Source organism: Phyllostomus discolor, chromosome 9 (assembly GCF_004126475.2).
Source record: "Phyllostomus discolor isolate MPI-MPIP mPhyDis1 chromosome 9, mPhyDis1.pri.v3, whole genome shotgun sequence".
Lineage (NCBI taxonomy): Eukaryota > Metazoa > Chordata > Mammalia > Chiroptera > Phyllostomidae > Phyllostomus > Phyllostomus discolor.
The window spans coordinates 56,861,706-56,887,787 of record NC_040911.2 but is presented as its reverse complement, the minus strand read 5'-3'; the positions used below and the strand labels follow the sequence as shown (position 1 = coordinate 56,887,787).

Here is a 26,082-nt window from a genome sequence, read left to right as displayed (position 1 = left end):
ACAGCTCAACTCCTCATACAACCTAGCAAAATTATAGCCAATCTACAGAACAAATACCACCCAGAATGTTCAGATAATTGAACTGTATGGAAGTCTAACAACTAAAAAATTAAAGAAACCACATTTAGTCACACAGGTAGGAGGATGAAGGGGCAGAGATACAGAACAGGCTGGTCACAAACCCATGTGTAGTGAATAAAAAATGATGGGATATCTCAGGAGTAAGGTATTCCAGCCCCACACCAGACCACCCAGCCAGGGTTCTAATGCCAGGAAGATAAGTCCCCATAGCTTCAGGCTGTAAAAAACCAGTGAGGATTGGGTCGGCAGAAGAAACTGTGGGATTCTCAGACCTCTTCTCTTATAGGGCCTCATATTGCACATGGACTTACTCAGACTCACTCCCTCTGCGCTCTAGCACTGGGGTAGCACTTTGAAGGGCACCAGTGACATATGGGGAACTAAAGTGTGTGGCATCAGGGCAAGAGCTGAGGGACAGCTTCCTCCCAGACATAACTGCAGACAGAAGCCATTGTACCTTTTCTGAGCTCTTCCGTAAACAGAACCACAGTGTGGTGGCACCGTATCTGAATCTCCATCAACTTGGCTTTCACAGTAAACCCTGTCCTGACAATTACCTAAAGGTCTGCCCCATTCAACTCACAGGCCAAGCTGATAACAGTGGCTTTTCCTTATGAAAGGTTAGGCTAGGCACAGGCTTCAGACCTTCCTAAATCTGCTCAAGCAAGCAACAGCTGAGCCCAGCCCCCACACCTCTCACTGAGTGGCCCCGGGCCCAGCACTAGTAGCAGTCACCTGCAGATCATTTTATAGCTTACACCAAGGGGCCCCAGACAAAACACAGGTGGAGGCTGACCTTGGCCAGCACCACCCTGGAAACCTCAGAGCCTGTGCCTGCAGTGGACAGTTACAGACCATGTCAGAGTACCACCCAAACCATCTCCATAAGCCATGGAAGGAGGTAATTGCTGGCCAGCGGTCATAGCCAGTTCTACCAGCTGTCTAGACTGGGTAAATCCTTCCCATTGACCTTCTGACAGCAATCAAGATGCATCTACAAGAGGAGGGAGTGCTCAGACCATGTGGAAGGCACTTTTGAGTACCCAGCTTGGAAGACAGGGGAGGCTGTGCCACTGGACCCTACAGGACACAAACTACATTAGGCCATGCTACCAAGACACAGAATCAAAGCAGCTCTACCTAATACATAGAAACAAACACAGGGAGGCTGTCAAAATGAGAAGACAAACAAAAATGGGCCAAATGAAAAAACAACAAAATTCCAGAAAAAGAACTAAACGAAATGGAGATAAGCAATCTCTCAGATGCAGAGTTCAGAACACAGGTTATAAGGATGCTCAATGAACACAATGGGTAATTCAACAGCATAAAAATGGCCCAATCAGAAATGAAGGAGACATTAATTAAAATAAAGAACAATTTACAGGGAATCAATAGCAGAGTGGATGAGGCCAAGGATCAAATCAATGATTTGGAACATAAGGAAGAAAAAGACATCCAATCAGTACAGCAAGAAGAAGAAGAAAAAAAAATAAAGGATAGTGTAAGGAGCCTCTTGTACAACTGAAAATGTTTCAAAATTCATATCATGGGGTGCATATGGAGAAAAAGCAGGAGATTAGAAACATATTTGAAAAAATAATAAAAGAAAACTTCCCTAATTTGGTGAAGGAAATAGACATACAAGTGCAAGAAGCACAGAGAATCCCAAATAAGATGGACACAAGGAGGACCACACCAAGATGTATCATACTTAAAATACTAAAGGTTAAAGATAAAGAGAGAATCTTAAAAGCAACAAGAGAATAGCATATAATTACCTACAAAGGAGTTCCCGTAAGACTGTCAGCTGATTTCTCAAAAGAAACTCGTCTGCAAAGGCTGTCCAGCCTTGCCCTTGGTCTTTTACCAGAGCACGTTTTCTCATAGAGAATTTCCTACCTGTAGCATTCTTTGGAATCTGGAAAGGCCAAAACTCTCCCAAATCATCAAGTGCTGGTTCCTTTTGCTAAGAGTTCCTTCTTCAATCCATTCCCTTCCTCTCATATATACTACAGGCAGCAAAGAAAACAAGGGTACACCCTCCACACTTTGCTTGGAAGACTCCTCAGCCAAATATCTAAGTTCATTGCTTATAAGTTCTGCTTCCTTGAGTAGTAAATCAGAAAATCATAGAGCTATTGATACTAAAAGGGTTGAAAAGTAGGCTGGGGGAAAACAGGTACACAAAAGCAAGAGGAGCATTAAATTTATGTTTGCCAAACTCCTTCCACATATCCAAGTAATATAAATATGTAATTGGGATCTGATAAATAAGTTATATCTTGGTAAGGACAAGAAGAATAGCAAAAGACCTCAGAACACGTCCCCATTCAAACATCCCTGTCTACTTAATAAGGCTATCACAGCCTCAGCCCTCCCCCATACCCTTGGCCCTAGCATTGCAGTCACTGATCCTGTCATCACATATCTTTTCCTCCCTCTAGACTCTAGAGTCTAGAGCCTCAGGTACTACCAATTCTAAGTCTGTCTCCCACACAGCCATCTTCTGACACTTCCTTCCTACTACTAGCTGCTCTCCCAGGCTGCAGACATGTCTTCTCCCAGGGCAGAGGGATATTGGATTAGGGGGGCCTCAAGGGGTCTGCCTAAGGGAGCACAAGAAATAGAAAGAAATTTAGTATTTAATTCATTCTCTGTTCCAGCTAAGTATTAATACACAATCACTATTAGAATCTTAAATTTGTTAAATATAAGTTAGGTTTATTTTCATAATTTTGTGCTATTTTTTAAGGTTTATGCTTTTAGTTCTTATACAACATAGATCTGATTTAATCCAGGACTAATGGTCTTCAGAGGAGGATACACAACAGCCAGTTGAAGAGGGAATGATGACCCACAGTGTCAATGAAGGCCCTAGGACAGGGAAGGGCAGGGCCTCACCCTCTAATTCCTGCTGCCACACCGGGGAACCCTGAAACCCGGCCAGCCTCAGGCATACAAAAAAAGCTTTTCTTTGGTTGGTCCTCCCTGGTCAGGAGACTCTTTCCTGTTACCCCTAGTCCTGCATGAGGAAACAATAGTTACACTACCATAAAATAAGTGGAGGGGGAAGAATTAAACCTGAATTTTCCTTTACCTAGGGAAAGCCCTGGCCATTCCTCTTACCCTTAAAATGCCCTTTCCTAGATCCTCTCTGGATGTCCTAGACCAGGAATGGCCAACACAAAGCACAGGTGTTCTTTTGCCCTCCCTTCGCTCAGTGATGATACTGAAATCATGGCCTTCCTTGCCCCAATGTGATGGTTAATTTTGTGTCAACTTGGTTGTGCCACTGTACCCAGATATTTGGTCAAGCATTATCCTGGATGTTTCTGTGAGGGTCTTTTGGGTTGAGATTAACCTTTAAATGGATAGACTGAATAAAGCAGATGTATTTCCACTGTGAATGTGAATATAATCCAATCAGCTGAAGGCCTGAATAGAAAAAAACACTGACCTCTCCAGAAGAAGAGGAAATTCTGCCAGCCTTCAGACTTAAATTGCAACTCTTCCCTGGGTCTCCATCTTGCTGGTCCACCCTATGGATTTTGGACTTGCCAAGCCTCACAATCATGTGAGCCAATTCTTTAAAATACATCTCACTCTCTTTCTCTCTCTCTCTCTCTCTCTCTCCCCCTCCCTCCCTCTCTGTATACACACACACACACACACACACACACACACACACACACTTTTGGTTCTGTTTCCCTGGTGGACCCTGACTACTACAGCTAGTGAGCTGTAGAGCTGTATCAACACACAGCCCTCCAAGGAGAATTCCCATTATCATGCAAACTAAGCCCATTTACCAAGGGCTGTGAATAATACATCCTGGTTGTATATACAGGGCCAAGTGTCCCTGGTTGAATACACAGGGCCAAGTATGTGCTGCCACTTCCCTGTACTCTGGGTTCCTCTAGAACTAGAGAATTGCCCTGGACACCAAATTCCTAGTAGGGTCTTCCTACTTCTAACTAGCCTTGTTCCCTACCTTTATACCCCCTGAGTAAAGGGGGAATAAATGGGCAGTTAGGAAGGCTATAAGTTTTTCTTCTCCTGTAAACTAAAGCCATAAGAAAAGCCCAATGAAGAAGGTAAGTATCAAGGCCACTGAACATCTTTTAAATTGGAGCTAGTCAGAAGTTGCCCCAAGTTTGGGGAGACAGGGAGACATCCAGCTGTACATCCTTCTCACAGGTCTCCAAAGAGATGACATGGCATCTGCCAGCTGTCACTAGGAGTGTGAAACTCATCTATATGTCTTCCAGTTTGTATAACTGAACAATACAAAACTTAAATTGTGTTAAATTTGAAATTTTTGTGATTAAGAGGAAGGTACCCAGGAATGAGTCCAACATGTACTTGCCACCCTGACACAGGGAGCTTATAAAAAGGGGATTTGCATCTAGCACCTCACTTGTTGACCACATAGTGCCGAGCCCAATGCACCTTTTGGGGTCTCAGTTTCATTATCTATAAAGGACACCTACTTGGGAAGCTCATCATGGGCACATCATAAACTTCCAAAAGTGGGTGCTGTTATTACAAATTAGGGGAGTGGTAGTTCTAGAATGCAGTCAAGGCATGAAAGGAGATGGAGCAGAGCAAAGCCAGCTGGCCAGCCCCAGGAAACAGACTTAGCAGGCTAAGCAGTTACAGACAAAGAGGTCATCCCTCTCCCTTTCCACTAGAGAGAAAAGGCAAAAGAAAGAATAAGGTAAAACTGACCTTGAGGGCAGGAATCTCCACACTGTCACCGAGGCTGATGGAGCCTGAGAGGATGGTCCCTGTCATCACAGTGCCCTGGCCTTTGATGGAGAAACAGTGGTCCACAGACATGAGGAATGGTCCCGAGGGATCTCTCGTTGGGATGGATATCTGGGACGTCAGGAGCTAGAAAAGAGATGCTGCTGCCACATTCTGTCGGAAGAAGACTGGATGGGGCAGGGCAGGGGAAGGCAGAGGGTGTGACAGTACCCAGGCAATCTGCTTTTTCTTTTCTGTTGACTTTCCACATGCTTAAACCTTAACCTGCCTGTTTTCCTCATGCCATCCATCTATGTGCTTGGAGATGGTGTCAGAGCTAATTACCATTAAAAAAATAAAAATAAAGACTGTATTATTCCTTTTATTTTGCTACTTTCTGTCAAAAAGTTATTTGGTTATAAATGTTCCCAACTCTTAATCTTGTGTTAACAATTCTTTTAGAAAAAGATTAGAAATTCAAAGCAGGCTAGGCCTGAGATTTGTGCAGAGGCTTCTTAAAGGAATACACAGACCTGGCTGCTGTAGCTCAGTGGACTGAATGCCGGCCTGCGAACCAAAGGGTCACCAGTTCAATTCCCAGTCCAAGGCACATGCTTAGGTTTCGGGCCAGGTCCCTGGAGGGGGGCACGCAAGAGGCAATCACACATCAATGTTTCTCCCCCTTTTTTCTCCTTCCCTTCCCCTCTCTAAAAATAAATAAAATCTTTCTTTTAAAAAAAGGAATACACAAACATCCTTTATAGCAATATACTTGTGGATTTTGCTTTAACACACCTGTACCAAGCTCCCAGACCAGTGATCTCTGGAGTTGGTGCAAAAGTAACAAAAGCATTACTCAGAAAATATTGGTTTTATTAAGACAGCAAGATGAGCACCCCTGTGTAATTACAGAAACAGTGGTAGCACACAGTCACAACTGACCTTGGCTCTGTGGATCCAGGCAGACCCCAGAGCCCACCAAAAATCGAACTGGTTGTGAATCCTAACTCTACCACATACTTGCCGTAAGACCTTGGGCAAGTTACTTAACTTCTCTGAATCTCAGATTCTTCCTACGTAAAATGGGGATGAATAATTTAAGCCTCCCAGGGTCACTATGAATGTTAATGATCTTGCATGTAAAGAGCTTAGTGCAGTTCCTAGTATGTGATAATCATTCCTCATCATCATAGTAAACTGAATAGCACTTCCGATCACATTATACACATTAATTCATTTAACCCTCACACCAACTCCACAAGAAAAATGGTGCTATTATCTTCCCTACTTTCTAAGCGAGGGAACTGAGTCAAGGGACAGCAGGTCATGTGCCAAAGGTCACAGAGAGAGCAGGAGGTAGGGTCAGCACTGCAAGCCACCTGAGAGTCAATGCACCTCACCACTCCAGGCTTCTGAGTTGCCCCAAGTGCTCAGCAGAGGCACTGCAGACCCCAGTCTCATTGCCATTTCCACTGAAGCATCACTACCCCCTCCCCACCTGTACCATGCAAGCTGGCTGCCCTGTGTGCCCTGTGAATGGCTGCACTCCCTCCCTCTGTCTACCACTACCCAACCTGTAGGAACAGCCTCTGGCCCATGGCTTTAGAAGATGAAGCCTCCACTGCTTTGGTAAAGGCCATAGGACCTAAGCGGCACTGCCACTACTACTGGGCCCATCTCCTTCCCCTGACTCATGAGCCCCCAGGTGGGACACACTGGAGGGGCTGGAACAATCTGAAGTACTGAAACAAATGACATGGGCCCATAATTCCAGACTAACAGGATCTGCTCTGTCTGTGTGGAGGTGTTTGACAAGAGAAAGGAAAAAGAAAGGCTTAGAAGGGTGGAAGCCTTCAGTTCTGTTTGGGATTAATTTTTAGGGAGAATGCATTATAGAGCATGGAGGTGGTTTAAAGGAACCACCTCAAAGTCCCCTTGCTTAGGCTGTCTCTTTCTCTCTCCGGCTGAGCAGGACAGAAAGGAACCTGCCTGAGCAGAGTTGGGGTGAGAGACCAACCTGGATCCAAGTTAACAGTACCTCAATGAGCTCTGAGATGCCCTGTGGAGCTTCTGTTTCAGGGGCCTCTGGTCCTCCAGGCTTAGCTGCCACAGCTATAATTGGTGCACCTTGGAACCTGGAACAGAAAAACAAGTCCCACCATCGTTAGTTAGATCATCAGCATGAACACAGAACACAAAACACATCTGTGAATCACCCAAAAAAGACTGCTGAGCACTCGGGTGTTCTCTCTTTTCCTCCTTTTCAGAAGCACCTAAACAGAGTGCCACTGCATTCTACTTGGCAGATGAGGAAATGGAGGCCCCAAAGGGAAATGTCTTATATTAAACAACAGATTTTAAAAGGGTACTCCTGGGTTTTAACCTCCACTTTCAGAATGCCCCCCGCCCCCCCCCAGGAGGCAGCAGTAAACCCTGGCCCCCAGGCCTCTAAATTAAAGACCCCTTAAAGACCAATAAATACCTTCTAGTCCCCTTCAGAGACTCAGGTAATAATGGTGACCAAAAAGCCCCTGAAGATGCACCAAGGAAAGCATCTGTACCATCCCAGTCTAATGGAGGCCATTCCTCCTGAGACTTTGCCAGAGAGCCCCTTTTTCTTTAAGAAGAGATTTATCTTTTCTATTGGAAAAAAATGGAAAGGGGAAAATATACAACCCATCATCCCATCACTGTGATGTGCTTTCTTCCAACCTTGGTTCTTTAACACATTGCCAAGGAATTTTATTTTTAACATTATGATTATAGTATGCACACAATTTTATATCCTAGTTTATTTGCCATTATATCAGAAAGAATTTTCTGTAAAATGGCAGCAAATGCAACAACAACTAACTTGGCTGAGCCAAGCATATACCATGGGCATTTTCACTGAAACCTCACACCACCACTATGAAATTGTCCATTTTATAGATGAGAAACCAAGGGTTAGAGAGCCAAATTAATTTGGTCCAAGTCACTGGCTATAAATCTCAAAGCCAAACTCCAATCCAGCCCATCTGATCCTAGAACCAAGGATCATAGTTTCTATGTTACCCTCCCACCTTCCAAGGCTTCCTCTTTCATTTTTAACAGCTGCATAACAGTGTGATCCAGAATTTACATACCTTTTTCCTTACTGTTACTCATTTAGAACATTTCAAGTTTTTCACTATTATAAAATAACCCTATGATACACATGGTAGACATGACTGACACTTTTTTTTTTTGCCTTCCTTTGAGATAAATTCATGGGGTATAAGTCCAAGACTCAACATACATTGAAAAATCAGCAAAATGCAAAATGGTCAAGACATTCAAAAAGCCTCTCCTCCAGAAAAGCAATCAGAACAGTGGCAAAATTATCAGAATAAACTTTTTCAGAACTCTAGAAATTAACCAAAGGCTTGTGGCAATCTGTGGAATGTTTACTCAAGAAAAATCTGCATCTCAGTAAGAATAAGTTTTATAGCATTTTACTTTGCCTTATTCCCATTTACCCCTGCCCAGCCAGCATCTGCAGAGTGAAAACCAGTAGGCTGAAGGTCACTAAAGAATGCATAATGGGTTTGAATTTCATTAAAGCCCCTCTCCCAGAGAACTGTCATTATTTTTCCTATCTGGCAGTTTGCTGGAAGACCCCACTTGCTAGGCTATCCTTATTTGACCTGCTTTGCAGGCAAACAGCTTTTTGGGGGAGGGGGGACAATTGCCTCTGATTATTTTGTTGAAAATAATCAGAAGCAATTGTTTAACATTTGCCTGAGGCAAATATAACAGATTGGCAAACAACAGGCTGACCATAAAGCTTAGATTTCTGGGACTCTAGGATACTTGTAGGCATAGGGCTGAAGGCATGCCCAAGGCACTGTGCATAATCAAAAAAGACCTGAGAAGGCCCTCAGCTCTGCTCACTTTGATATTCTATGCAAGCAAGAAGTGAAAGCGAAGGCAGCATGTTAGCTGCCAGCCTGAGCATTAAAAGCATGCCCCAACATGCACATAGAGACCCTTGGCAAAGATTGGGAGACATAATGGTTCCAGACATTTAAGGAAATTTCAAACTATTAGTTGACAAACTAAGCTAACTGGGCAGAGGTTTCAGTGGTCACACATGGCTTTACAGAATTAGTTTATAAAAGTTACTAAAGAAATAATAGAAAACTATGGAAATGTGGGAGAAGGGGAGAATCTGATTTCCAATATTGCATTTTATATTATTTTAAATGTCAAGTTTTCAATGAAGTTCACAATACATTCAAGAAAACAAGATTATGACCCATAGTCAAGAAAAAAAGAGTTAAAAGAAACTGTTCCCGAGGAAGCCCCACTAGACAAAAACTTTATACCTTTTTCAGTAAAAACATTTTAACAAATTTATTGGGATGACATTGGTTAATAAAATTGTATGGGTTTCAAGTAAACAATTCTATAATAGATTATTTATACATTGTATTGTGGGTTCACCACCCAAAGTCTAGTCTTCTTCTGTCGCTATCTATCTGCCTTTACCCTCTTCTATCTCCCCCTACCCCCCAACCATTACTCTAGTAATCACCATACTATTGTCTGTGTAAATGAGTCTGGAGTCCTTTTTGCTTAATATTTCACCTTTCCATCCAAACTCCAACCCCCCTCCCATCTGACAGCCGTCAGCCTGTTCTCTGTGTCTATAAGTCTGTTTCTATTACGTTGTTTATTTTGTTCAGTAGATTCCACATATAAGTGAAATCATTTGGTTTTGTCTTTCTCCAACAGGCTTATTTCAGTTAGTATAATACTCTCCAGGTCCATCCATGCTGTTGTAAAAAGTAAGGTTTCCTTCTTTTATATGGCTGAGTAGTAGTAATCCATGGTGTTAATGCACCACAGCTTTTTTTATCCACTCATCTACTGATGGGTACAGGGGCTGCTTCTAAATCTTGGCCATTGTAAACAATCCTATAATAAACATAGGGGTACATATATTCTTTCAAATTAGTGTTTCAGGTTTCTTTGGATATATTCCCATAAGTGGAATTAATGGGTCATAAGACAGTTCCATTTCTAATTTTTGAGGTATCACTATACCACTTTCCACAGTAGCTGCACCAATATGCACTCCCATGAGCAGAGCACTAGGGTTCCCTTTCCTCCATATCCTCACCAACACTTGCTGTTTGTTGAGTTATTGATGACAGCCATTCTGACAGGCATGAAGTGATATCTCATTGTGGTTTTAATTTACATTTCTCTGATGATTAGTGATGTTGAGTATCTTTTCACATGTCTATTGGCCATCTGTATGTCCTCTTTGGACAAGTGCCTATTCAGGTGTGTTGCCCATTTTTAATTGGATTTTGTTCATTTGGTGTTGAGTTGTATACAGGACGGAGACTGCCCCCCTTCCAAAATGGAATTATCTTCTGGAGGGTGGGCCCCTAGTAGTATAGGTTTCCACTCTTGGGGGAGTGTTATAGGAACTCATCTGTATCAGTATACGAGCTGGTAGTGCTGTGAGAGGCTGTGTTTGGCTTCAGTGAATTTTTTTGAAGACTCTTTCAATATGTTTGCCCATTTCATGATGGGTGATTTAGGTGTGCACCTGTCCACACTGCACTGAGTGTACAGCAGTTTTTGATAAAAATAGCATGACTCTGTGTCCCACCCTCCCTATTCACCTGATCTCACCCCAAGTGACTTGTTTCCCCAGAAGAAAAATGCCCTCAAAGAGAAATGATTTGCAGATATGGAAGAAGTGGAACAAAAAACCAGCAGAAGCACTAAAAGACATCAAAATCAACGAGTTCAAAAATTACCTTGAGCAGTGGAAAAAAAGTCTCAATAGGCGTATTGCATCAAATGGAGAATAGTTTGAAGGTGATTGAAGTTTAAACATGTAAGAATAAATACACAATTTTTTAATCAATAAATTCTGGGGTTTTTGGGTCCCCCCATTACAATGTCTTTATATATTTTAGATATTAACCTATTATCAGATGTATCATTGGTAAATACGTTCTTCCATTAAGTGGGTTGCCTTTTCATTTTCTTAGTTCCTTTTGCTGTGCAAAAACTTTTCTGTTTGATGTCTCATTTGTTTATTGTTTCTTATATTTAAATAAACTGTTTTAAGGATGTTCAAAGAAATAAAGGAAAGTATGTCTAAAGAAATAAAGGAAAGAATAAAGGTAATACCTCACCAAATAGAGAATATCAAAAAAGAGTTAGAAATTATATAAAAATGAAGCAAATAGAAATTCTGGACTTGAAAAATATAATAACTAAGTTTTAAAAATCCACTAGAGGAGCTCAATAACAGCTTTGAGCAGGTAGAAGACTCAACAAACTGAAAGGTAGATTAATTGAGATGATCCAACCTGAGGAAAACAAAGAAAAAAGAAAGAATATGAATGCAGCCACAAAGATATTTGAGACATCATCAAACACAACATAAGCATATGAGAATTTCAGAAAGAAAAGAGAAACAGGGGCAGAAAGAATATCTGAATAAACTTCAAAAACTTCCCAAATTTGACTGTGAGATCCAAGATGGAAGAGGAGTAAGTAGAAGCTACATGAACCTCCTCCCAGGACCAGTCTGGAATTACAACTAAATTGCAAATTTAGAATAAACAACTGAACAATAGTGAGAGAGAAGCATTACAACTACAGACAAACAGAAGAAACACCTTCAACACAACATGACTGGTAGGGAGTGCAGAGGAGACACTAGAGGGCTGGCTCCATAGGCGGCAGCTGAAGTGCTGGAGGAATACTGCAGCAGCTGGGGGATCCCCCCTGAGAAGTGGGGGTCTGAACTGTAACCTGAGTTCCCCAGCCTACAGCACTAGAGCCCAAAAAGAACCAAGACAACATCCGGCTATGAAAAGCAGCAGGGTTTCACTGTGCCAGGGACAGAGAACTAGAGTCATAGAGAGCCATTTAAAGGGCCAATATATAAAGCTTCATTTGCATCTACTCACCCTGGGCTCCAGCAAAGGTGAGGGCAGAGAGGACTAGACATTTCAGGAAACACTGGGGACAGTGGCTTTGGGGAGAGAACTGAGAGAGCAGCCTCCAGGATCCCTGTGCTGAGTCTCTCTGCCTTTCTCAATCTTTGCTTGAAGGTTGTGGATAGGGTGGTTTTTGTTGCATTTCTTCAATTTCATCTTTAGATCTTCACTATTTTGGTATTTCATATCTAAAATTTTACCATTCCCCACTCCTACGCCATTCTATCCCCCTCCAGCCCTTTTTTTTTTTGTCTCAAATTTTAATTTTTCCCTATCTTACCTTGGTTTTCATTCCTCACTCTTAGTATTCCTTTTTCCTCTATCATCTCAAAATCACTTCTCTTCCCTCTAGACATCTCTTAAGCTATTCTTTCTCTCCTTTTCCCCCACTTTTTCCCATCCCACCTATATTACTCTTAGTTCATTTGTTATAGATAGTGCTGTGGTAGATCTTTTCCCCAAAGTTGGTTCCTTTTTTTTTAACTTGTTTATATTTTTTTCCTTTTTCTTTCTCTCTCTCATTATATATTTTAAAAAATTTGTTTCAACCTAATATGGTATGCTTCCTTTCTCTTACTCCATTCTAGCTTCTTCATTCCCTTTTTCATTTATGATATAAATTTTACTTTCTTTCTTTGCATTGACTTGATTCCCTACTCTTATTTTTCCTCCTTGGTCTAACCTCTCAAACTCATTTTTCTTTTATTTTTTTATTGTTGTTCACTTAAAGTTGTCCCCATTTACCCCCATTGCTCTCCCCTGCACCATCCAACCCCTGTTCCCAAAGACAATCCCCTCCCCATTGTCCTTGTCCATGGATCCTCTGTACATGTTCCCCTTCTTTCCTTCATTTATCCCCTTCCCACCTCCTCTCTGGTCCCTCTCAGTTTTTTTCTTTATTTTCATGTCTCTGTTTTTGTTAAAAAACATGTCTCTGTTTTGCTTATTTGACTGTTTGATTGTTGATTAGAATCCTGTTATAGGTAAGATCATATGGTATTTGTCTTTCACTGAATGGCTCATTTCACTTAGCATAACACTCTCCAGTTCCATCCATACTATTTCAAAGGGTAGGAGTTCCTTCTTTCTTTCTGCTGTGCAGTATTCCATTGTATAAATGTACCATAGTTTTTTGATATACTCACTTACTAATGGGCACTTAGGCTGTTTCCAGTACTTGGCTGTTGTAAACTGTGCCACTATGAACATAGTGGTGCATAGGTTCTTCTGAATTGGTGTTTCAGGATTCTTAGGGTATAATCCCAGCAGTGGAATCACTGGGTCAAAAGGCAGTTCCATCTTTAGTTTTTTTGAGAAAATTCCATGCTGTTTTCTACAGTGGCTGCACCAGCCTGCATTCCCACCGAAAGTACATAGGGTTCCCTTTTCCCCACATCCTCGCCAGGACTTGTTTATTGATTTATTAATGATGGCCATTCTGACTAGTGTGAAGTGGCATCTCAATGTGGTTTTATTTTGCATCTATCTGATGGATGGTGATGTTGAGCATCCTTTCATATGCTTATGGGCCCTCTGTATGTCCTCCTTGGAGAAGTGACTGTTGAGGACCTTTGTTCATTTTCTAATCGGATTGTTTGTCTTCCTGACATTAAGTCATATGAGTTCTTTATATATCTTGGATATCAAATCCTTGTCTGAGGTATCGTTGGCAAATGTTTTCTCATACGGTTGGCTCCCTTTTCATTTTGATGATGTTTTCTTCAGCCAAGCATAAGGCTTTTAATTTGGTGTAGTCCCACTTGTTTATTCTTTCCTTTATTTCTCTTGCCCTAGAACAGGGATGTCAAACTTATTTTCACTGGGGTCTGCATCAGCCTTGCAGTTGCCTTCCAAGGGCTGAATGTAATTTCAACTCCTTAACAGTTAAGGAGTAGTTACATCTATATAGTCCTAAAATTACTTTGGCCTTCTGAAGGCAACCACAAGGCTAATGTGACCCCTGGTGAAAATGAGTTTGACACCCCTGCTAGAGGATGTATCAGTGAAAATATTGCTGCATGGAATATCTGAAATTTTACTGCCTATGTTTTCTTCTAGGACTTTTATGGTGTCGTGGCTTACATTTAAGTCTTTTATCCATGTGAGTTTATTCTGGTGTATGGTGTAAGTTGGTGGTCTGGTTTCTTTATTTTTTTGCATGTACCTGTCTAGATCTCCCAACACCATTTATTGAAATGGTTATTTTCACTCCATTTTGTGCTCTTGCCCCTTTGTCAAATATTAACTCACCATAGAGACTTGGGCTTATTTCAGACCTCTGTGTTCTGCTCCACTGATGTATGTGTCTGTTCTTATGCCAGTACCAGACTGTTTTGATTACAGTGGCTTTGTTGTATAGTTTGATTATCAACTATTGTGATCCCTCCTACTTTGTTCTTCTTTCTCAAAATTGCTGAGGCTATTCAGAGTCATTTATGGTTCCATATATACTTTTAAAATATTTGTTTTATATCTGTGAAAAATGTCATTGGTATTTTAATAGGGATTGTACTAAATCTATAAATTGCTTTGGGTAGGATGGACATTTTAATGTTAATTCTTCCAATCCATGAACATGGTATATGCTTCCATTTATTTGTGTGTTCCTTAATTCTTCAGTTATTGTTCCATAATTTTCTGGGTATAGGTCTTTTGCCCCACTGGTTAAGTGTATTCATAGGTACTTTATTTTTCTTGTTGCTATAGTAAATGGGATATTTCTCCTAATTTCTGTTTCTGATACTTCATTGTTGGTGTACAAAAATACCTTCGCTATCTGACTATGGACTTTCTATGCTGCTATTTTGTCAAATTCACTTATTTGAAAAGTCATTTTGAGAGGATGGAGAAAGAAGGAACACTAAGAGTGTGGGATGAAAACCTGATTAAGACAGGGAAAACTTATTGTTTAAAACAAGGAAAGATAAAGGAAGGAGGAAGGCAAATTAGAGTAGGAAAGGGCAACAGTGAAATCTGAGATTTGAAATACAAAGATAGAACTACCAAGAAATAAGATTGAAGAACTGGAATAATAACCACCTTATCCACTACCTGTGAGCAAAGACTGATAAAGGCAGAGAGAGAATAGAAGTATTTTAAGAATGGGAGAAGGAATGTGAGGTGACTAATAATAATCACAAATGGCTTTGAGAGGCTGGAGCGGGAAGCAATAGTAATAGTGGGGTATAGAAACAAGTTGTAGCAAGAGAGAACACAGAATTTAAAACAAATATATGAAGGAGGAAGAAGGAGGTAGTATGGAGTAAGAGAAGGAAAGAGCAATATATGAGATTTGAAATAAACTATATTATAAAACATAGTGCCATATTATATCCCAAATTGAAGGATATGAAATGAATGTTAAACAGCTTAGCAGGAGAGAAGATAGCATCTTACGCCTGTCTATTTTCTCTATTCTGCTGAGTTTAGTAAATCAGGGCCTGAGGAGCTGTGTAGCATGTAGTGTTAGGCACAGAGTCTTTTTCTTCTTACCCTTGAGGAAAGGTACACATTAGCAGGAAACTTCTAGGCCTGACCTTGCCACTCTGTGGAGCCTGTAATTCTACAGGTGGGTGTTGGGTTCACCTATTTGTGAAAGACTCTGGCTGAATGGAGCAAATCTCAGGCATTCAGCTCCTGCCTTCCAGATGCAAGCCTGTTGCTCTCTCACAGGAGGTTCAGCCCAAATTCTCCACTCCTCTCTGTCCTCTGCTTAAGAGCAACGTTAGGTTGAGTCCTCCCATTCAGTGTTTTCTCTATTTCTGAGTTTTTTGGTTAGCAAAGCTGTTGGGTCCCATCCAGGCACACAGGCCTGCATGCCTGGCTCCCTGCCAAGACTCAGGTACATCTCAGTTCCCTTTTAAAAGAGTTTCTCTATGGCCTGCACGGTGTATTGCGGGTCCCTCGGGGGTCCTGTTCTCTCCATGCTCCCTCTCCCCAAACATCACATAGTCTTTCATGGTCAGGACTGGCCACCTCCTTATAGGGCTTCTGCCAATTTTAGATAGTTTCTCTATGAATCTTTCCTGAATGGCATTGGAAAGATCCCATCAGCTCTACTATAACACAAGGTGGTAACACTGTGCTGTTCCTGGTCACCCCAGAAGTCTTCAGCCTCAGGCCTGCCTATTCCTGCTGCGCTGTTTCTGGAGACCACACCTCCCAGGCCTTCTCTTGCCACCCCAGTAGCTTGCAGGACCTGAACCAATCTAGAGCCACACTGTTCTATACAGCTAGCAGTGCTGGTCTGGGCAGCAGTAGTAGTCCACCCAGAAATCCCGGGCTATGAGCCCCAGGTTGCCCCACAGGTAGATCGGCTCCTGTGTACTCCTGTAATCTCCCTTACAGACACTTTTACTCACTCTCCACTGTGTTCTGACTTCAAATCAGGTCTGTGTCTGAGAGGAGATGAACAGAACTGCCTGCTACTCTGTCACCATCTTAGATCTCCTCAAAAGTCATTTTTCTTTCAGTTAGCCATCTTATATTTGTTTCTCCACTCTTACAAAAGTCTTAATCTCTTCACACTGTTACTAATACTGGCTCATTTGCTGTTGATAGTGTGATGGTGAGTGGGGTTATTTTTGCAGGTGTGGGTTTTTTTTTCCTGGGCTGTGTGGTTTTCTTCTGGCAGACCTGCATAACAGCATACATGACATGGTGGGTAGAGTGATTCAGTCAGTCAGCTGGAGGGAAGAATTCACTAAAGAATGATCAAAGAACTATCAAAACCCAAATATAACCAGAGAGCAACATAAATGGCATAAGGGCATCCCACGAGCATCCAGTTCACAAGATTAAGAAAACTGCACACTGAATGACACAGGTCTCCTACCATAGAAGTTCACGCCAGAAAGGCAGGGTGTCAAAACTGATCAATTTAAGAAGCAGAAGCAAACAAGAAGAGTCTCCCCAAAAATGGGGAGACAAAAAAACAACCCTCAATTGAAAAGAAAGGAGGATAGTGCTAAATGGAATAAAGGCAAATAAACTATCACACAATTAATTCAAAATAATGGCTATAAGGATGCTTAATGAGCTCAGTGAGAACTGCAAAGAACTAGAGGGAAGCTACAAGCAACTAACTGCAATCTACATCAGCATGCAAAAGGGCATAAAAATGATCAATAAGAGCATGCCGGAAATGTGGAATATAATTTCTGAATTGAAGACCACAAATGAAGGAAATAAAAGCAGGTTAGATGAAGCAGAAGATCAATTAGTGAGGTGGAGGACAAGGTAGAAAAAATTCCCAGACAGAGCAACAAAACAACAAAAAGAAGACTCAGAAGGAATAAAGAGGGTTTAAGGGAGCTGTATGACAACATGAAACGTAATAATATCTGTATCATGGGACTACCAAAGGTGAAGAAGAGGAGTGAGGCATAGAAAATGTGTTTGAATAAAATAATGACAGAAAACTTCCAGAACTTGATGACAGAAAAAGTCATGTAAGTCCAGGAAGCACAGAGGATCCAAATGAAGATGAATACAAAGAGGCTGACTCCAAGACATATCATAAATAAACTGACAAAATTCAAATATAAGGAGAGAATATTGAAGGTAACAAGTGAGAAATAGTAACATACAAGGGAGCTCTGATAAGGCTAGCAGCTGATTTATCAACAGTAACACTATAAGCCAGAAAGGAATGGAAAGAAATATTCCAATTAATGTAAAGCAAAGGCCTGCAACCAAGACTATTCTATCCAGCAAGGCTCTCAGTTAAAATGGAAGGTGAAATGTAGAGTATGTCAGACAAAAGAAGGCTGAAAGAATACACCTCCACCAAACCAGAACTGCAAAATATGCTAAAGGAACTGCTTTAAGAATACGAAGAAACAGAAAGAGGAACACAGGTAGAAAAGGGGAAAATGGCAATGAATAAGTACCTATTAATAATAATCTTTTTAAAATATATTTTATTGATTATGCTATTATAGTTGTCCCATTTCCCCCTTCACTCCTCTCCACCATGTACCCCCTCTCCCACCCACGTTCCCCCCCTTTAGTTCATGTCCATGTGTCATACTTGTGAGTTCTTTACCTTCTACATTTCCCGTACTATTCTTGCCCTCCCCCTATCTATTTTCAACCTACCTTCTATGCTACTTATTCTCTATACCTTTTCCCCCTCTCTCCTTCTCCCACCCCCCTACTGCTAGCCCTCCATTTCTGTGGTTCTGTTCCTGTTCTAATTGTTTACTTAGTTTCTTTTAGTTTTGCGTTAGGTGTGGTTGTTAATAATTATGAGTTGCTGTCCTTTTACTATACATGTCTTTTCTTTATCTTCTTTTCTTAGATAAGTCCCTTTAGCATTTCATAAAATAAGAGCTTGGTGATGATGAACTCCTTTAACTTGACCTTATCTGAGAAGCACTTTTTCTGCCCTTCCATTCTAAATGAGAGCTTTGCTGGATAGAGCAATCTGGGATGTAGGTCCTTGTCTTTCATGACTTGGAATATTTCTTTCCAGCCCCTTCTTGCCTGTAAGGTCTCTTTGGAGAAATCAGCTGACAGTCTGATGGGTACTCCTTTGTAGGTGACTGTCCCCTTATCTCTTGCTGCTTCTAGGATTCTCTCCTTTTTTACCTTGGCTAATGTAATTATGATGTGCCTTGGTGTGTTTCTTCTTGGGTCCAACTTCTTTGGGGCTCTCTGAGCTTCTTGGATTTCTTGGAAGACTGTTCCCTTTGCCAGGTTGGGGAAGTTCTCCTTTATTATTTGTTCAAATAACTTTTCCACTTGTTGCTCCTCCCCTTCTGGTACCCCTATAATTCAGATGTTGGAATGTTTAAAGGTGTCCTCGATGCTCTTAAGCTTTTCCTCAATTTTTTGAATTCTTATTTCATCATGCTTTCCTGCTTGGTTGACTCTATCTTCCTTCTGGTCCACTGTATTGTTTTGAGACTCAGATTCCTTCCTTTCACTATTGGCTCTCCTCCGCATATCTTCCTGCATCTGTTTTATGGTAACCTGCATCCTTTCATATAGATTTTGTCCAAAGTCAACCAATTCTGTGAGCTTTCTGATCACCAGTGTTTTGAACTGTGCATCTGATAGATTGGCTATTTCTTGGTCGCGCAAAAGGATGAGTCCTGGGGGACTGATCTGTTCTGCTGGAAACATATCTTATGTCTTTCCCTATCTCTCCTATTATTATTTTTTTTTTTTCTTTTCCGGTCTGGTTGCTCTTGTTACAGTGGGGGTCGGAGCCTTAGGTGTTCACTGGGGCTGGGCACTTCAGTCACTAGATTGTGACGTTATATGTGGGGGCGGGGTGGCAGTGGGGACGGGAAGGAATAATGGCGGCAGTTCCGTTCTCCTGGGCTCAGACACTTCCTTGCTTGGGATCCCGGGCCTGGAGCTCTGCCCTGGTCCACAATCACTGCCCCTCTGGGTCCCCCAGCTGCAGCTTGCGTACTCAGGGATCACCGCTGCGTTCTTGCGCCCCGACTGGCTGTCATGCCGATTTTGCGCCAAATTTCCCTGACCTCCGCCCGCCGCTGACCCGCGCCAGCCCCGCATCCGCCCGACTCGTTGTCCCCTACCAGTCTGGATGTACAGGTCTACTTCAACTTCTTGGCTGTCCGACTTCCATTCAGGCAAATCCTCTGACAGTTCTGCGTGAAATTATGACTGTATATTATTGTTGTTCTATTCTTGGTTGTGCGAGGAGGTAAGGTGCGTCCACCTATTCCTCCATCTTGCCGGAAGTCATAATAATCTTAAATGTATATGGATTAAATGTTCCAATCAAAAGACATAGGGTAGCTGAATGGATAAGAAAACATGACCTGCAGATGTGCTGTCTACAAAAGACCACCTCAGAACAAAAGGTCTACACCAACTGTGAGTGAAAGGATGGAAAAGAAATTCCAAGCAAACTGACCTACAAAAAAGCTGGGTATCAATACTTGTATCAGACAAAATAGATTTCAAAACACAGGCCATAAAAAGAGACAGAGGAGGTCATTTCATAATACTGAAGGGAAAAATTCATCAAGACATAAACATCATAAACATATATGCAACCAACATAGGAGCACCCAAATATATAAGGAAAATCTTGAAGGACTTCAAAAAAGATGTAGATAGCAACACAAATATAGTAGGGGATTTTAACACCCCACTGTCGACAATGGACAGATCTTCGAAACAAAGTATCAACAAGGATATTGTGGCACTGAATAATGCGTTAGATCAAATGGACTTAACTGATATATACACAACCTATCACTCCAAAAAAGCAAAATATACATTCTTTTCAAATGCACATGAACATTCTCAAAGATAGACCACATGACAGGACATAAAACAAACCTCAACAAATTCAAGAAAATTGAAGTCTTATCAAGCATTTTCTAGGATCACAGTAGGTTGAAACTAGAAACCAATCACAAGCAAAAAACTCAAAAACAGTGAAATTCATGGAGACTGAATAACATGCTATTAAACAATGAGTGACTTAACAATGAAATTTAGGAAGAAATCAAAGAGTTGCTGGAAACAATTGAAAATGAGCACACAACAGTACAGAGCCTATGGGACACAGCAAAGGCAGTACTGAGAGGGAATTTCATAGCAATACAGGTCTACCTAAAAGATAAAAACATTTCAAATATACAACCTAACCCTACATCTACAAGAATTAGAGGAACAACAACGAAGCCCAGAGTGAGTAGAAGGAAGGAAATAATCGAGATTGGAGCAGAATTTAATGACAGAGACACCAGAAGAACAATACAAAGGATCAATAAATCCAGGAGCTGGTTCTTTGAAAACATAAACAAAATTGACAAGCTGTTAACCAGACTCATCAGGAAAAAAGAGAGAGGACCCAAACAAATAAAATAAGAAATGAATATGGAAAAATTACAACTGATACCACAGAAATACAAGGGATTGTAAGAAATGACTACAAACAACAATATGCCAAGAAATTTGAAAACCTGGGCAAAATTGACTAGTTTCTAGAAACTATACTCTTCCAAAGCTGAATCTGGAAGAAGCAGAAAGCCTAAGCAGACTGCTAACACCTAGTGAAACCGAAGCAGTAATAAAAACCTACCACCACACAAAAGCCCTGGACCAAAAGGCTTCACAAGGGAATTTTACAAAACACTTAGGAAAGACCTAAGCCCTATTCTGCTCAAACTGTTCCAAGAAATCCAAGAAGGAAGCCTCCAAAGCTCTTTTTATGAAACCAGCATCATCCTAATCCCAAAATCAGATAAAGACACAGCAAAGAAAGAAAACTACAGGCCAATGTCGCTGATGAATATAGATGATAAAATCTTCAACAAAATATTAACAAATTGGATCCGGCAATACATTAAAAAGATCACACACCACAATCACGTGGGATTCATCTCAGGGATACAAGGATGGTACAATATTTGCAAATTAATAAACATAATACATCACATAAAAGGAAAGACAAAACTCACATGATCATATTAATATATACTGAAAAAGCATTTGATAAAGTACAACACCCTTTTATGACAAAAACACTCATCAAAGTAGAAGTACAAGGGAGCATTCCTCAGCATAATAAAGGCCATATATGAGAAACCTACAGCCAACATCATACTCAATGAGCAAAAACTAAAAGCCTTCCCCTAACATCAGGAATAAGACCAGATGGGATGACTGCTTTTACCATTTCTGTGCAACACAGTATCAGAAGTTCTAGCCACGGTGACCAGACAAGATAAAGAAATAAAACACATCCAAATTGGAAAGGAGGAAGTAATACTGCCATTGTTTGCAGATGACATGATAGTGTACACACAAAACCCTATAGACTTCACAGAAAAACTACTCAAACTAATAAGTGAATTTATTATATGTTACTAATATATCATCTGCAAAAAGAGATCATTTTACTTCTTTTCCAGTTTGGCTGATTTTATTTCCTTTTCTTGCCTAAACATCCAGTACTATGTTGAATAAAAGTTGCAAAAGTGAGCATCTTTGTCTTGTTCCTCATCTTAGAAGAAAAACTTTCTGGCTTTCAACACTGAATCTCCTTAATAATTATAAATCTATTCAGATTGTGTATCTCTTTGTGACTTGGTCTAGGTAGGTTTTGTATTCATAGGACTTTGTCCATACCATGTAGGTTATCTATCTGTTGGTGTACAATTGTTCATAGTACTCCCTTATAATTCTTTTTATTTCTGTAGAACTGGTAGTTATGTTCCAATTTTCATTTCTTATTTTTAGTTATTTGAGTCTCTTCTCTTTTAATCCTAGTCCATCTGGCTGGTAGTTTGTCAATTTTATAGATCTTTTGAAAGACCCAACTTTTAGTTTCATTGACTTTCTCTATTCTCTACTTAATTCATCTCTGCTTGAATCTTTATTATTAACTTCCTTCTGCTACCTTTGGGTTTAGTTTGCTCTTTCTCTAGTGCTTTAAGTTGTAAAGTTGGGTTGTTGATTTCAGATCTTTCTTGTTCTTTTAATGTAAGAGATAGATTACAGCTATAAATCTCCCCCATAGCACTGCTTTCACTGCATCCGATAAATTTGGTATGTTATGTTTCTGTTACCATTGATCTCTAAGTGTTTTCTAATTTCCCTTGTGGTTTCTTCTTTGATCCATTGATTGTTAATTGCTACAAATTTGTGAATTTTCCAATTTTACTTCTGTAATTGATTTCTAACTTCATTCTCTTATGATCAGAAAAGATACATTACATAATATCTTTTTAAATCTATTGAGACTTAATGTGTGGCCTGACATATGGTCAATTCTGAAAAATGTCCCATTGCAATTGAGAATATGTATACTATTGTTGGTCAGACTGATTTGTGTATGTCTGTTAGATCTAGTTTGTTTAGGCCCTCTATTTCCCTCCTTATCTTCTGTCTGGTTATTCTTTTCATTACTATGAGTGCAGTATTAAAATCTCTAACTATTTGTTGTATGACTCTTTGTACCTTCAATTTTGTCAGTTTTGCATCATATATTTTGATAGTCTGTCACTGAGTAAATTTTTATAACTTTTACTAAATCTTCTTGCTACATTGAACCTTTTTTTTAATATATAGTATACTTTTTAGTCTCTTGTAACCTTTTTTAATTTAAAATCTATTTTGTCTGAGTATAGCTACCTTTTAGTTATTATTTTCTCTCTTTTGGTTATTATTTGCATGGGTTACCTTTTTCTACCTTTTTACTTCTTTGGATCTGAATTGAGCCTGTAGTAGATAGCATATGATTGGGTCATGTGTTTTTGTCCAATTTGCCAATCTCTGTACTTTAATAAAAAGAACTTCATCTATATACATGTAAAGAAATTACTAATAAGAGATTTACTTCTGTTATTGTGCTATTTGTTTTCTACATGCCTTACAGCTTTTTAGTCTCTCATTTCCTATATTACTATCTTCTTCTGTGTTTCCTTCATTTTTGTAGTGAAATATTTAAATTGCTTTCTTATTTCCTTTCATGTATATTCTATGACTATTTTCTTTGCAGCTAGCAGAGAGATTATATTTAGCATCTTAAAATTGTTAATACTCTAATTTGAATTTATATGAGCTTAATTTTAACAACATACAAATACTCTGCTCCAATAAGTCTCTGACCCATGCCCTTCTGTTGTTAATGCCACAATATTACGTCTTTATATGTTGTATACCTCAAGACATAAGACAATTCTTTAAAATGCATTAGTCTCTTAAATTATGTAGAAAACAAAATGTGGAGTTACAAAATAAAGTTACAATAGTACTAGCTTTTAGACAAATAATAGCTTTTATTTTTAATTTTTATTGTATTTTTTCATTACTATTTAGTGTCTTTATACCCTCTGCCCCCAGCAATCACCACATTGTTGTCCATGTCCATGTCCTTTTCTCTTTTTGCTTATGTCCTGCACCCTCTAACCCCTCCACCATTAGCTGTTATCCTGCTATCTACGAGTCTGTCTCTATTTTGCTTGTTAGTTCAATTTGTTCATTAGATCCCACATATGAGTGAAATCATATAATATTTGACTTTCTTTTTTAATGTAGCATAAGTCTCTCTGGGTCTATCCATGCTGTTGCAAAGGGTAAGATTTCCTTCTTTTTTACGGATGAGTAGTGTTCCATTGTGTAAATGTACCACAGCTTTTTTATCCAGTCTTCTACAGATGGACCACTTCTTGGGCTGCTTCTATATCTTGGCAATTGTAAATAATGCTGCAATGAACATAGGATTACTTATGTTCTTTCAAATTAGTGTTTTGGGTTTCTTTAGATATATTCCCATAAATGGGATCAGTGGGTCAAAAGGTAGATCCATTTTTAATATTTTCAGGTATCTGCATACTACTTTCGAGAGGAGGGAAGGCTCTGAAGCCCAATATTTTTATCAGGCCAGCTTTATCCTAATTTCAAAACCAGATAAAGATACTAGAAAAAAAGAAAATTATAGGCCAATATCCCTGATAAACATAGATGCTAAAATCCTCAACAAAATATTAGAAAACCAAATACAGCAATGTATAAAAAAGATCACACAACATGATGAAGTGGGACTTATTCTGTGAATGCAACGTTGGTACAATATTCACAAATCAATAAATGTGATTCACCACATAAAATGAAGGATAAATATCACATGATCATATCAATAGATGCAGAAAAAGCATTTGATAAAATCCAGCACCCATTTATGATAAAAACTCTTAGCAAGTGGAAATAGAGGGAACATACCTAAACATAATAAAGGCCATATGTGAAAAATCCACTGCCAATATTAAAATCAATAGGCAAAACCTACAAACATTCTCCTTAACACTGGGAACAAGACAGCAATGTCCCCTTTCACTTCTCTTATTCATCATAATACTGGAAGCCTTAGCCACAATGATAAGACAAGAAGTAATAAAAAGCATTCGAATTGGAAAAGAAGTAAAACTGTCCTTAATTGCAAATGACATGATACAGTACACACAGAATCCCAAAGAGTCCACCATGAAACTACTAGGACTGATGAATCAATTCAGCAAAGTAGCAGTATACAAAATTAATATACAGAAATCAGCTGCATGTTTATAATCCAATAACAAACTAACAGAAACATAATTTCTTTTATTTTTTTAAAGATTTATTTATTGCCCTGGCTGGCATAGCTCAGTGGATTGAGCGCGGGCTATGAACCAGGTATTGCAGGTTCGATTCCCAGTCAGGCCACATGCCTAGGTTGCAGGCCACGGCCCCCAGCAACCACACATTGATGTTTCTCCCTCTCTTTCTCCCTCCCTTCCCTCTCTAATTTATTTTTAGAGAGGGAAGGGAGGGAGAAAGAGAGAGAGAGAGAGAAACATGAATGTGCAGTTGCTGGGGGCCGTGGCCTGCAACCCAAGCATGTGCCCTGGCTAGGAATCGAACCTACAATACTTTGGTTTTCAGCCCGCACTCAATCCACTGAGCTACGCCAGCCAGGTAATAATTTCTTTTAAAAAAACCATTTACAGTTGCTTCAAAAAGAATAAAATACCACCCTGGTTGGTGTGGCTCAGTGGACTGAGCACTGGCCTGTGAACCAAAGTGTCGTGGGTTCAATTCCCAGTCAGGGCACATGCCTGGGTTGCAGGTCAGGTCCCCAGTAGGGAGCATGTGACAGGCAACCACACATTGATGTTTCTCTCCCTCCCTTCCCCTCTGTCTAAAAATAAATAAATAAAATCTTTTTAAAAAAAGAATAAAATACCTAGGAATAAATCTAACCAAGGTTGTAAAAGACCTATACTCAGAAAATTAGAAGACACTGAAAAAAGAAAATTAAGAAGATACAAATAAGTGAAAACATATACAATGTTCATGGATAGGAAGCATTAACATCATTAAAATGTCCATACTACAAAAAGCAATCTGTAGATTCAATGCAATTCCTATCAAGCTTCCAGTAACAGACTTCCGGCCAAGATAAAGGTGTAGGCAGACACACTGTGCCTCCTCGCACAACCAAAATAAGGACAACAACAATTTAGAAACAAAATAACCACCAAAACTGACAGAAAATTGAACTGTAAGGAAGTGTGACAAACAAGGAGTTAAAATAGACACATTCATCCAGGCAGGTAGAATGGGCAGAGTCGGGGGCTGGGCTGAGAGGGGTCATGGCAAAAAAAACCACAAAAACAGTGGCACTGGGCGCTCAAGGCAGCAGCTGACAAAGCCCAGGCATGCAAGAGGGTAGGAGGCAGGCGCCAGGTGCAGAGTGGCAACGGGCAGACCCAGAGAGGTGGCAATTGTG

General features: G+C 40.1%; 1 protein-coding gene across 1 annotated transcript in view; it reads right to left on the bottom strand.

Moving 5' to 3' along the window:
* EEFSEC (eukaryotic elongation factor, selenocysteine-tRNA specific) overlaps nucleotides 1-26,082 on the bottom strand; it is a 340,533-nt gene that overhangs the window by 152,340 nt on the left and 162,111 nt on the right. The window contains 2 exon segments of the mRNA XM_028524131.2: nucleotides 4,813-4,977; nucleotides 6,869-6,965. Coding sequence (XP_028379932.1) covers nucleotides 4,813-4,977; nucleotides 6,869-6,965 — 262 coding nt within the window.